Genomic DNA, 12,555 nt, shown 5'->3' on the forward strand with positions numbered 1-12,555 from the left:
CCTATGGCACTGGGCTCTTGAGGACACCCCAGGGGTGGGCCAGGCCTGAGACGTCCCACCATCAGCATTTCCAGGGCCTGGAAGAGCAGCTGATGGTGGGGAACTTCCAGAGCGACCAGTGGTCAGCTGACTAGATGAGGAGCCTGCTCCAGGGCAAGGATCATGTTCCGGTCTTCTCTGTGGTCCAGTCCCTGGCACGGCCCTGGGGGATAGCAATTGCTCAGTGTCCTACAGATGAACTGGTGGACAGATGAACAGACAAAAATTGTCAACAATGGCTCTTTCCCTGTGGAGCAGGGACCAAGGAGAGCCTGGCGGAGAAGGAGCTGCAGCTTCTGGTCATGATCCACCAGCTGTCCGCCCTGCGGGACCAGCTCCTGACAGCGCACTCAGAGCAGAAGAACATGGCCGCGATGCTCCTGGAGAAGCAGCAGCAGCAGATGGAGCTGGCCCGGCAGCAGCAGGAGCAGGTGGGCCCTGCTCCCCGGGGCGGGCACCCTCAGAGCATAGCAGGGAGCATGGTGGGCCCTGCTCCCCGGGGTGGGCACCCTCAGGGCACAGCGAGGAGCGTGGGGCGGGCACCCTCAGAGCACAGTAGGGAGCATGGTGGGCCCTGCTCCCCAGGGTGGGCACCTTCAGGGCACAGCGGAGAGCATGGGGGACCCTGCTTCCCAGGGCAGGCACCTTCAGGACACAGCAGGGAGCGTGGGGCAGGCCTGGCTGGTGCAGGCTGAGGCTTCGGGCGGGTGGGGAGGGGGCCACAGGAAGGGGCTGGGATTCCCGCCTCTGGGGTTCATCAGTCCTTGCAAGAGGACCAGGGTGGAGGTTGCTGGGGGAGCTCTGAGCGAAAGCAACCAGCTGCTTCCTGCCCACCCTCCCTGTCTGGTCTCTAAGGGCGAGCTCTGCAAAGGGAGAGTAAATCCTGAGGGCTGGCCGGCTGGCTTCTTATCCTGTCCAGCTATCCTGCCTGTCTGTCCACTGGTGTGGAAGGCAGGCTATGGATGGGGCTGCAAAGGCTTATGGGAAGTGGGATCCTGGAGCCTAATGTCCACACTCCCATTGCCTCCTCTTTCCTTCTGCTAGATCGCTAAGCAGCAGCAACAGCTGATTCAGCAGCAGCACAAAATCAACCTCCTTCAGCAGCAGATCCAGGTAAAGGGGGGAGGGCTGGGCTCTGGGAGGGCTGGAGGCTGAGGGGCTGACACCAGTGTGCACAGGTTTTGTGAACAGGGAAAGACAGTGGCTGTGGATTGAGCAGAACCACTCAAGCATGACCCTAAGCATGGGGGCTCATGTTTGTCCTAGCCCCTTCCCTTGTTTTTGTCACCCGTTTCAAGGGCAGGGCCCAGAATATCTTCCTCCCAGCGGGGATCTGAGGGAGCAGACAGGGGCCCACGGAGTGGATGTGGGGTCAGATGGATCCTTTTGAAAACTGCCCTCAGCCCATGTCTCTCTTCCCCTGGTCCACCCTCTGTTTCCAGGCCTGACCACACCTGGGTAACTGGTTGGGACCCCCAGGGACTTACCCAGTGTTTCTTTGCCCTCAGCAGGTCAACATGCCTTACGTCATGATTCCAGCCTTCCCCCCAAGCCACCAACCTCTGCCCGTTACCCCCGACTCCCAGCTGGCTCTGCCTATTCAGCCCATCCCCTGCAAGCCAGGTGAGTGCGGGCGGGGAGGGCCGGCCTGAGGTCAGGGAAGGAGCCCAGGGATCGCAGTCGTCCATCGGTTTGCAGTGTCACCTTTCTGGGTCTAAGTTTGGGATCTGTCTAGTCAAAAAATAATCCCTTCTTTCTGAATTTCACTGGGAGAATGAAAAGAAATAGCACATAACCATGAAGTGCTTTCCAGACTAAGGATGTTGCCAATCTAGGTCTAGTCTCCCAGTTCTGGGACACTTCCTGTACCAGAATATTAATACTTGAACGTTAACTCACTTATACATCTCCCGAATTCACACTCCTGCTTTGCTCTGCCCCGTCACGGGACTTGGTGACTGCAGAACAGAGCACCAACCATGCATCCGGTGCTGACGAGTTGCTGGGCAGCCATGAGGTGATAAAATGTGGACTCTGAGCTCAAGGAATTTATGGTCCCAGGAGGGAGACAGCAGAGTACCTGGGAGGGCTTCTTGTGGTGCTCACTTGGGTCCTGGGGGTGCAGACTTATGAGCATGAAGCTGGGAACCTGGTGGAGGGCCAGGGCCTGGATCCTGGGGCCGGAAGCCCAGTGGGGTGTCGGAGTGAGACGGCAGCAAGTGGGACACGCCTGGGGAGGGCAGCAGGGCTGAGCACAGACTCTGGAATTTATCTGTAGGATGTGGGATGCGCCTGGACGTTTCAGTAGAGGCCGCGTTGTCACTGGCTATGGGTGGTGGGGAACAGGGTGGGTACCAGGTGGAGTTGAGACCAGGTCGGGGGCTGTTGGGGGGATTCTTGAGATGGGGGTGACAGCCCGAATGAAGGCAGAGTGGGGTGGAGGCGGCGAGGGAAATGTGAGCACAGAGTCCTTATGAGCGGCCCTGGGGGCAGGCGGAGGTGCTGCCCGTCACTGGTCCAGGAGGGGAGCAGGTTTTAAGTCAGCTCCCTTTGGGTGATGTTCCCGTTCCGCCTGAGAGACGGCAGCGGAAATCCAGTGTGGGTCCAGCACCAAGACCTTTGGGCTGCAGGCACAATTCCTGGGTCAGCCCCCCGATTCAGGGTGGAGGCAGGGAAAACATAAAGGCCTGGAAAGTCAGGCCCTGCTTTGAGGGCAGCTTTCTGGGGTGAAGGCATGGGAACTGGGGGTGGAGCGGGGTGAAGGGGAGGGCGAGTTGCACAAAACCACAGCACCTCCAGGTGTTCACGGGCTGAGCTGCAGGGCTGGGGAGGGCAGAGCCTGTGCCAGGATGGGACCACAGCCTCGTGGAAAAGGGAGACAGGAAATACATTTTGGGAGACCTGCACTGGCCAGGCTACCACCTGCTTCATCTGCTCCCAGATCCTAGTGGGCAGGGAGCCCTGTGGCCACCAGCTGCGCTGCCAGCTTGCGAGCGTTAGTTCTACGGCCCTTAGAACAGGGTCCAAATTCCCAGGCTCGGCCTTCACAGGCCACGAGCCCCGCTGATCCACGCATGCCACCCTCACTTGCCACCTTCTGCTTTGGCACCCGCCCGCCGCCGCTGCACCTGCCCACCCACTGACACCTCCCCTCCCCCTGGGAGGCCTGCTCCAGTCTCCCCAGCTGAACAGAGTTGTCTGGCACGCCACGCACACAGCCCGTATCACCACCGATCATGTCGGCAGAGGCTTATCTCCATGGCTCATCTCTCCATCTCGATTGTCAAGTCAGTGAGGCTGGGCCTCCTTGAGGGAGAATGAGCCCAGCTAGGCAGAAGAGAGCTAGTGCCTGTAGAGGGTAAGACCTGGGTACAGATCTCAGTGCTCCACTCATTAGCTGTATGAGCACCTGTGTCATTTCTCCTGGTCTCAGTTTCATTATCTGTAAAATGGGATGATGTAAACTGAGTACCTATTAATTTGCCACACACTAGGGATTCTCTTGCTAATGCACATAAGACAGACTACAAACCAGGTAGCTGCTTTTGTAGCCTGCACGTGCATGCACGTGTGCTAAGTCACTTCAGTCATGTCCAGCTCTTGCGACCCTATAGACCGTAGCCCGCCAGGTTCCTCTCTCCATGGAATTCCAGGCAAGAACACTGGAGTGGGTTGCTATGCCCTCCTCCAGGGGATCTTCCCAATCCAGAGATCAAACCTGCGTCTCTTAAGTCTCCTGCACTGGCAGGCAGGCTCTTTACCACTAGCACCACCTGGGAAAGCCCCCCAGCCTGTAGTAGGTACAAAATCCGTAGAAGGAGTAGAGGTCATCTTGCTGTTGGGTGGGAACTCCATAGTCAGTGAGTTGGGAAGGGCAGGAACAGGGTGAGGAAACGGGGTTGGGGGTGGGCACAGGAGGCCTCGGCAGCACTCTGGGGCTGGGAGGCAGTGGTTGGAAGCAAGCTGGGCCTTCTCCGAGCCTCCGCCCGCTTTGAGCTGCTGGGACCTCGTCAAGCAGGGTGTCTGCTGTTCTGTGCTCACACAGGACTTTTCTCCTTGCCGCCTTTTCCATAGTGGAGTATCCGCTGCAGCTACTGCACAGCCCCCCCGCCCCAGTGGTGAAGAGGCCTGGGGCCTTGCCAGCCCACCACCCCCTGCAGGTACCGCCCCCCACCGGCCCGGCTCCCTCGGGGATGGGGGCTCCTTTGTGTTCCCCTACTTCTACCCTCGTTTCCCGCCTCCTTGTCTCCTCCGCTCCGCTCTGGCCCACGTGCCCCTGGCCCCTCTTGAGTTGCTGACCCTCGGCGCCTCCCTCAGGAACCCTCCCAACCGCTGAACCTCACGGCCAAGCCCAAGGCTTCGGAGCTGCCTAATTCCTCCAGCTCCCCCAACCTGAAGCTGAGCAACTGCGGACCGCGTCCCCCAAGCCACGGGGCCCCCACGCTGGACCTGCAGGCCAATCCCCCTAGCCTGCCTTTGGGTAAGCCCCCTACGCCTTTCAGTGCTAAGGGAGAGTGAAGAGGGTGGGATCTGAACAGGTCCGTGACAGTTTCTATGACCAGGGGTTAGACTCGCTCCTTTCAGCCCCCTTGAGTTTCAGCACTCGGCGTCCCAGAGACCCTCCCTGCTCTCCCCCCCGGATCTGATTGGGCAGCACCCCCACCATCAGGGATCTAGGCCTTTCTCCCGTCTGTCTGTGGGCACCAGGACTCCACGTCAGTGGCGCCCTTGGGGGTGTGCAGGGCAGCAGAGGGGAGGACGGTGCATCACCCCAGGGGTGGTAAGACATGACCTCGCTCAGTCACCCCTCTGCTCCTCTCCCCGCCCTCTCCCCAGGCTTCCTCGGTGAAGGGGACGCTGTCACCAAAGCCATCCAGGATGCCCGACAGCTGCTGCATGGCCACAGCGGAGCCTTAGACACTTCCCCCAGTGCCCCCTTCCGTAAGGTAGGGCCCCCTCCCCTGCACCCGGGGAGCCAGGGGGACACAGAGGCCGAGGCTACTGAAGGGAAAGCAGGGCAGGGAGTGGGGTGTGCAGAGGGGGCTGATGTATGAGTTCCCTGTCTCCCCAGGACCTCATTAGCGTGGACACATCTCCAGCCAAGGAGCGGCTGGAGGACAGCTGTGTGCACCCACTGGAAGAAGCCATGCTGGGCTGTGACATGGACGGTGAGGATCTGTGGCCGTTCCTGCTCCCCACCAGGGCCAGGGCAGACCTGGGGTGTCTGTCTGCAACCCCTTCTCCCGTAGGCGGTCTGTGGAGTCCCCTTACGGGTCCCTCCCTTGTCTGTCTCTTGTCCCTAGGCCCCTGCCGGTCTTCCCTGGCTGCTGCAGGAGGCTTCAGTGACCCCTGGTGGTGACAGAAGGGAAGTCCTTCTGCCAGCCCTGGAGGACTCTCCTTACCCCACACTAACTGCCCTGGGGGACTCTCCTTACCCTACACTAGCTGCCCTGGGGGACTCTCCTTACCCTACACTAACTGCCCTGGAGGACACTCCTTACCCCACACTAGCTGCCCTGGAGGACTCTCCTTACCCTACGCTGGCTGCCCTGGGGGACTCTCTTTACCCTACATTGTCTGCCCTGGAGGACTCTCCTTACCCCACGCTGTCTGCCCTGGAGGACTCTCCTTACCCCATACTGGCTGCCCTGGAAGACTCTCCTTACCCCACACTGGCTGCCCTGGGGGACTCTCCTTACGCTACACTAACTGCCCTGGAGGACACTCCTTACCCCACACTGGCTGCCCTGGAGGACTCTCCTTACCCCACGCTAACTGCCCTGGGGGACTCTCCTTACCCCACGCTGGCTGCCCTGGGGGACTCTCCTTACCCCACGCTGGCTGCCCTGGAGGACTCTCCTTACCCCACGCTGGCTGCCCTGGGGGACTCTCCTTACCCCACGCTGGCTGCCCTGGGGGACTCTCCTTACCCCACGCTGGCTGCCCTGGGGGACTCTCCTTACCCCACGCTGGCTGCCCTGGAGGACTCTCCTTACCCCACGCTGGCTGCCCTGGGGGACTCTCCTTGCCACAGGCGGGCTCCCCATCCAGGCTGATTCCTCCCCTGCTCCCCAGGCTCCCGCCACTTCCCTGAGTCCCGGAACAGCAGTCACATCAAGCGGCCCATGAACGCCTTCATGGTGTGGGCCAAGGACGAGAGAAGGAAGATCCTCCAAGCCTTCCCAGACATGCACAACTCCAGCATCAGCAAGATTCTCGGTGAGGGCCAGTGGGGTCTCAGGGCTGGGGGTTGGGGGACAGGGTATGGGCCCTCTCGGAGCCATCGTCCAGCAGGATGGCTGCAGGAGTCGGCTGGGTCTAACTGGGCCTCACTGGGTGAGGGCCCAAGCCATGGTGAACTCCACCAGAGTCTGCCGGTATTTGGGAACCAGACAGGAAGCAGGGCCGGGGGGTCCTAGAGTCTTGTACCATGGTGGGGCTCTTCTGCACCCGTGAACTTGGGGGAGAGAGTGTACGTGTGCACATTCTCTAGCTCCCCCTCTCCTATCTCTCCCTAACATTGTCCTCCTCTTTGCCCAGACCCTTGGAGCTGGCTCTGGCAGGAAGCAAGAGAGACGTATTCTTGGGTTGTCAGTAGAAAGGATTTTGAAAGTATACATCCTCTTTGGGGGCCAAGGAGAAATGGAGGGCAGGGCAGGTGGGTTCAAAAAGGCAGCTGTTTTCAAGCCTCAGCTCCTCCAGTTTAGGCCTCTGGTTATTGTTGAGGGCCTGGGGGGCTACTCTTTTACTTATGCAAATCATGCAGACCAGAGGCTTCCCACAGTGCCAGGTAGTTTGATATGTGGGTGAGGGCTGTGTCTTAAGCTAGCAATTGGGTATCCTTCCACCTGCCAACCTCATTCATTTGCTCAGTATCCGTGGAGCTCCCACACTGGGCCAGGCCCTTGCTGTGTATATATGATTGCACATGTATCTGGGACCCAAAACCTTCGTGGGGCTTCCAGTGCCCGCAGGGGGCGGGCCGTGTCAGCAGAGCCCAGCGCTGACCGCCTGCCCTGGGTCTGGGCCAGGCTCCCGCTGGAAGTCCATGAGCAACCAGGAGAAACAGCCTTACTACGAGGAGCAGGCCAGACTGAGCAGGCAGCACCTGGAGAAGTACCCAGACTACAAGTACAAGCCGCGGCCCAAGCGCACCTGCATCGTGGAGGGCAAGCGGCTGCGGGTGGGCGAGTACAAGGCTCTGATGAGGACGCGGCGCCAGGATGCCCGCCAGAGCTACGCGACCCCGTGAGCGGCCTGTCCGCGGCTGCGCGCGCGTGCGTGCGTGCGTGTGTGTGTGAGAGAGAGAGAGAGTGTGACAGGGGTTAGTGTGGGCTTCCAGGGGAGCTGTGCGTGTGTGTGTGTGTGTGTGTGTGTGAGAGTGAGCGACAGGGGTTAGTGTGGGCTTCCAGGGGAGCTGTGCGTGTGTGTATGTGTGTGAGAGTGAGCAACAGGGATTAGTGTGGGCTTCCAGGGGAGCTGTGCATGTGTGTGTGAGAGAGTGAGCGACAGGGGTTAGTGTGGGCTTCCAGGAGAGCTGTGTGTGTGTGTGTGTGTGAGCGACGGGTTAGTGTGGGCTGTCTTTTGGCTGTGTGTGTGCGTGTGGCTGCAGGGATGACTGTGACTGGTGAGTCCCTGGTGGCTCAGGATATAGATTTGTGACTGGGGACTAGCAGGTGTCTAGAGAAATGTGCCTGTGGGTCCCATTTTTGACAAACTCGAAAAATTCAGGGGTACTAAAGATCATACAGAGGATTCGTGACTTGACCAGAGGATTCGTGACTTGACCAAAGCAGGCATCCCAGTGGATTCCTTTAAATAGGAAACTCACTGGGGCATACGAAATATACTGCTTTCCCAAACTGAATTCACACAATCCTCTAGGAATATCTGAACGTGTGGCCCTGGGGCTGCATGGGCTGGGGGTGGGCGGGGGCAGGTCTGTAAATTTGCCATCAGAAAAGCGCCAGGGAGCAGGTGTGTGTGTCTTGGAGCCAGAAGGGTGGGAGTAGGAGGACGTGCCCTGAGGAGGCCCAGAGGAGAGTGGGCCTGGGGTCGAAGTCAGAACACCTGTAACCGCGCCTGTCCTCCGCCCGCAGCCAGCAGACCAGCCAGGTGCAGATGAGCCCCTCAGAAGTCCTGTACCCGCGGGTGGCAGGCGTGCCCCTGGCACAGCCCCTGGTGGAGCACTGTGTGCCCCGCGGCCTGGACCCGAACATGCCGGTCATCGTCAACACCTGCAGCCTCAGGGAGGAGGGCGAGGGCACAGAGGACAGGCACTCAGCGGCTGACGGTGAGGTGTACCGGTACAGCGAGGACGAGGACTCGGAGGGCGAGGAGAAGAGCGACGGGGAGCTGGTGGTGCTCACGGACTGATCCCGGCGGCCCGGGCCTGGCCCTCCTCCCTGCGGAGACCTGGGCACAGCCACCCTACCCACTGGTACTTGGACTCGGGCCTGCTGGAAGATGGGCACAGCTGTGCGTGCGCAGATGCCTGCGCCATGGGAGATGACCCCTCCGCACACCCACTGTGGGCACACTGAGGTGCTGGTGGCCTCGGTGGTGATGGGCTGGGCTCGCCGAGCTCCACTGGGGCGCTTGGGGCTCGTGGCCAGGGGGCACTGTGTGACTGCCCCTTCTGCAGGTCTGCCCGTCCTGGGGGTATGGCAGCTACAGACCTGTTCCTCTAGGGCCGCAGTCTTTCATTTCCATTCTTGTTCTGGCTGGACCAGCAACCGTGGGACCAATCTGCACCCCAGCATCACCACCACAGTACCCCAGATGGCTCCTGGGACCACCAGGATCACTTTGTGCACAAAGGTCTGGCTGTCCTTGCCGTCTTTACCTTCTGCCAAGCCTTTCGTGTCTCTGGCTGCTGCGTGTGCACGTGTGTGTGCACATGTGTGCGTGTGTGCGTGTGTTTTCGTCTGTTCTCGCATCGCATGAGGTATTTATTGAGTGCCGGGGCTGCCGCTGAGCTCCCGCGGGTGTCTCCTGGTGCCGCTCTTGCTTCTCTGGGGGGCTCTGTGCCTCTCTTTGTCCCTGAATTGCTACCTCTCCACGTCAGTCTAGGCGTCTCAGGCTCTGTGCGTCCTTACTGTGTTTCTGTCCTTGCCTCTTTGCAGGGCCTGTTTGGGTCTCTCCCTTCCCCAGTGCCCCCCTTGCCCCTCTGGCACCCACTGGGTCTCTGCAGGCCCCAGTCTGCCCCGGGTCCCCGGGCACCCCCCTGCTCCTGCCCACTCCGTCACTGCCTCCCTGACCCCTGGAGCCACTTCCAGCTCCCGCGGCTGGGGACGTACTAGCCTCCAGAGGGCCCTGTCCTGCTGCCTCAGCCCTGTCCCAACCTGAGTGCCAGGAGCAGGGCAGAGCCCTGGCGGTGCCCCTTCTGTAAGCGCCAGGAAACTGGGAGGGCTCTTGAGGCCGCGGGGCTCCACGCCCCTCTGGAGCCGGAGGTGGGCGGGCTCCGTGTTCTAGGGGGCTTCGTCCTCTTCCCCTGCCCCCCGCCTGCTGCCCCCTCCCCTGCCCCACGCCACACCAAGAGCTTGCCCGGGTCCTGGTCCCTTTCACAGAGGTTTTCCCCAAGAAAATCAAATCCTGATGGCACCTGACTCCAAAGGTCCGGAAGAGCCCTGGGCAGGGTGGGGAGGGAACCCACACCCCACAGGGACAGATGTGGAGCTTCTGTCTGTTCCCCTGTCTTCCCCCTGCTCCTGCCCCACGCCCAGCTTTTCTCCAGCTGTTTCTTTTTTTTATGACTGTAAACATAGATAGTGCTTTATTTTGTTAATAATAAGATAATGATTAGTAACTTAACCAGCACATTTCTCCTGTTTACACTTGGGGGGATTTTTTGTGTTTTGTTGATATAATAAAGACAGACCGTCTCAGAATCTGGCCCTTGCCTGGATGGGTTAGGGTTAGGGTTAGCCCCAGCCCGGCACCACTGCCCCTGGTGGCAGCCCCGTGGAGCCGAGGAGGAGACATCCCAGGCCAAGGAGGCCAGGCTAGACGCCCCCCAGAGCCAACACGCGATGGCCACCTCTGCTTCAAGGAGGGGAGCCCAGCCTCACCACAGCGCCCCCTCACGTCCGAAGAAGAGAACGCAGTGTTAGGAGCACCGTGGTAAGAGGCAGGAACTCAGGAAGCTGTCCCCAGAGCTGGCCGTGTGGTCCTGTGTGTGTGCTGGGGGGACGTCGTCTCCCCTGCATGCCTCATTACCCTCATCTGAGAAACAAGGATGCTGTGCCTTAGCCAGGGCTCTTTTCCTGTCTTGGAGAAGGAGCCCTTTGAAAACCTAATAAAAGTACGGACTCTCATTCCACAAAAGGGCTCACGTAGACACCATGAGCCCCCCAGGATACTGATTAACGAAGCAGGGTCTCTATGTACTTCAGGGCTCTGTGACCTTACACTCTGAAATGAGGATTCCAAATATCTATGTATCACAGTAAGGGAAGTAACAGTCCCTAAAAGAGCTGGATACTGAAACGCTCCAAGTGCAAGAAGAGCTGATGAAAAGACCAACTCCTGTAGCTGAAATATTAATCCCATTAATATGAAATTGGGGCAGCAAAGCAGAACAGTGCTGTGTCAGTTAGACTTGGGTTGGATTAACAGAAGTGTGTGATGACCAGGGAGGTGAGGAGCCAGTGTGCCCCACATTCCCCATCTCAGGTGCGTCGTGGCAGCCCGAGGCCCTTCAACAGAAAAGGCCATTCTCGCACTGGAGGGGCCCAGAGGCAGGCATCCTATTCAGAGGGTTGGAGGGAGCCTGGTGGATGGACTTGACTTTCAAGGAATGGTTGGGAGGGCCAGGGATGTTTGGTCCAGAAAAGAGGAGGTTAGGGTAGGGTGGAAAGAACAAGATTGGTCTCTTTAAGGCTGTCAGCTGGGCAACACAGGTATTTGACACAGCTCCCAAGGTAGCACTAGCCTGGCCTTTTGATGAAAGTCTCAAGGGCCTGCGTTTTTGGCTTAACATAAAAAACTTGTTGACAAAGATGGACAAAAGTGGTAGTGAGCTTCCCCAAACAGGAGAGTTCTTGAATGCTGGAAAACGGATTTCTAAGTTAGAGATGGCTAGTGGTGAGAGAAGGTAGGTGTGGTTGATTCCAGGGCCACAAAGCCAAGAATTAGGGCCCCGGTCTTTTGATCTAGGGAGCATCCTGGCTGCCAGCCTTCGCTGGTTTTGCCCAGCCCAGACTCCCAGAGCTTGGAGCCTCCTCTCTCCTGCCCTCCCGCCCCAGGTCACCAGCAGGGCAGTGACAGGCAGACCTTGGGAAGGCTGACTGTGGCGCCCGCCCCCTAGTGGCCACACGGGAGAGTCGCTCATTTCCACCTCACTGTCCGTCCCCCACCAACTGCCCCTCACTGTTCCAACCCAAACTGGACAGTCGTCAGCACATGCCCAGCAAGGCTCACCCTTACCCGCAGCCAATCCTGAGCTCCCCTCACTTCCCTACTCCCAGGGCCCCCGTGGTCTCTGGAGCCTGAGGCCAATACTACCCAGCTCCCACTCCAGCAACCCTTGTCCTGTCCTGCTCCCAACTACGGACAGAGTCGCACGCCCACATCCTCTAAGGGCAGGAAAACCATGCCCGGGAACCTATGGTTGGGGCCCTGAAGCCCCGCCTGCTGGCCCCAGGAGAGGCAGCACAGGGTCAGATGGCTGGGAAGTGCCTGGACACTCCTAGGAAGCTGGGGCACACCTTGTTCTCTGCCCCCTGGGTGCCTCTCTGGAGGGTAAGGGGCAGAGCAGAGATGAACGTGTGCCCGGGAGTGCTTTGCCCGGAACACCTGCTCAGTGTCAGGAAGGGGCCTGAGGGAGCATCCCAGGCCACCCCAGAGTCTGGAAGGCCTGGTGCTAAGCCCTGTGGACAGGGGAGCTGGTCAGTGCCAGGGGCAGCGCAAGGAGACACGGTGAGACTCCAGGTTTTGTTTGGGAGCGGTGTGCCCAAACCTCCCATCACCCAGCCCACCCCGTAGGGAACTGGAGGGATGAGAATCATTTCTCAAGGAGAAAGTGGAATAGAGACTCAGATGAACTCTGGTACAGATGGTGGCCAGGCCAGGGGGATACAGGATACTGGGGGCTCTGTGCCAGCCACTGCCTGCTCACCACTGTACCACACCATTCCAGTCCATCAGGGTGCACTGTGCTCAGTCACTCAATTGTACCCAACTCTTTGTGACCCTGTGGACTGCAGGCTCCTCTGTCCAAGGGATTTCCCAGGCAAGAACACTGGAGTGGGTTGCCATTTCCTGCTGAGGATCTTCCCCACCCAGGGATCAAACCCACATTTCCTGCATCTCCTGCACTGGCAGGCGGATTCTTTACCACTGAGCCACCTGGGAAGTGGACACCAAGGCCCCAGGAGTCTGAGAACAAAGCTGCCTTCATAGTGGCTCTCTCAGCTCCAGAGGTGGATGATCTGAGGGGAACAGGGAGGGTTGGCACTGCCATTCAGTCCCCAGGAAGGCAGTGCCCATGACCCCTGGCCCCAGAGATGATCCCCA

General features: G+C 59.5%; 1 protein-coding gene across 2 annotated transcripts in view; it reads left to right on the forward strand.

Annotated features, from left to right (window-relative positions):
• SOX13 (SRY-box transcription factor 13) overlaps window positions 1-9,929 on the forward strand; it is a 30,447-nt gene extending 20,518 nt beyond the window's left edge. The window contains exons 5-14 of one of the 2 annotated variants that reach the window (XM_061381906.1): window positions 298-470; window positions 1,084-1,152; window positions 1,548-1,662; window positions 4,114-4,199; window positions 4,357-4,519; window positions 4,876-4,985; window positions 5,111-5,207; window positions 6,115-6,258; window positions 7,071-7,287; window positions 8,139-9,929. In XM_061381906.1, the coding sequence (XP_061237890.1) occupies window positions 298-470; window positions 1,084-1,152; window positions 1,548-1,662; window positions 4,114-4,199; window positions 4,357-4,519; window positions 4,876-4,985; window positions 5,111-5,207; window positions 6,115-6,258; window positions 7,071-7,287; window positions 8,139-8,415 (1,451 nt within the window). In that variant the 3' untranslated portion in view covers window positions 8,416-9,929. The remainder of the gene's footprint in view (window positions 1-297; window positions 471-1,083; window positions 1,153-1,547; window positions 1,663-4,113; window positions 4,200-4,356; window positions 4,520-4,875; window positions 4,986-5,110; window positions 5,208-6,114; window positions 6,259-7,070; window positions 7,288-8,138) is intronic. The other variant, XM_061381907.1, reaches the window with a different exon arrangement.
• Window positions 9,930-12,555: the final 2,626 nt, after the last annotated feature.

This window comes from Bos javanicus, chromosome 16, assembly GCF_032452875.1.
Source record: "Bos javanicus breed banteng chromosome 16, ARS-OSU_banteng_1.0, whole genome shotgun sequence".
Taxonomy (NCBI): domain Eukaryota; kingdom Metazoa; phylum Chordata; class Mammalia; order Artiodactyla; family Bovidae; genus Bos; species Bos javanicus.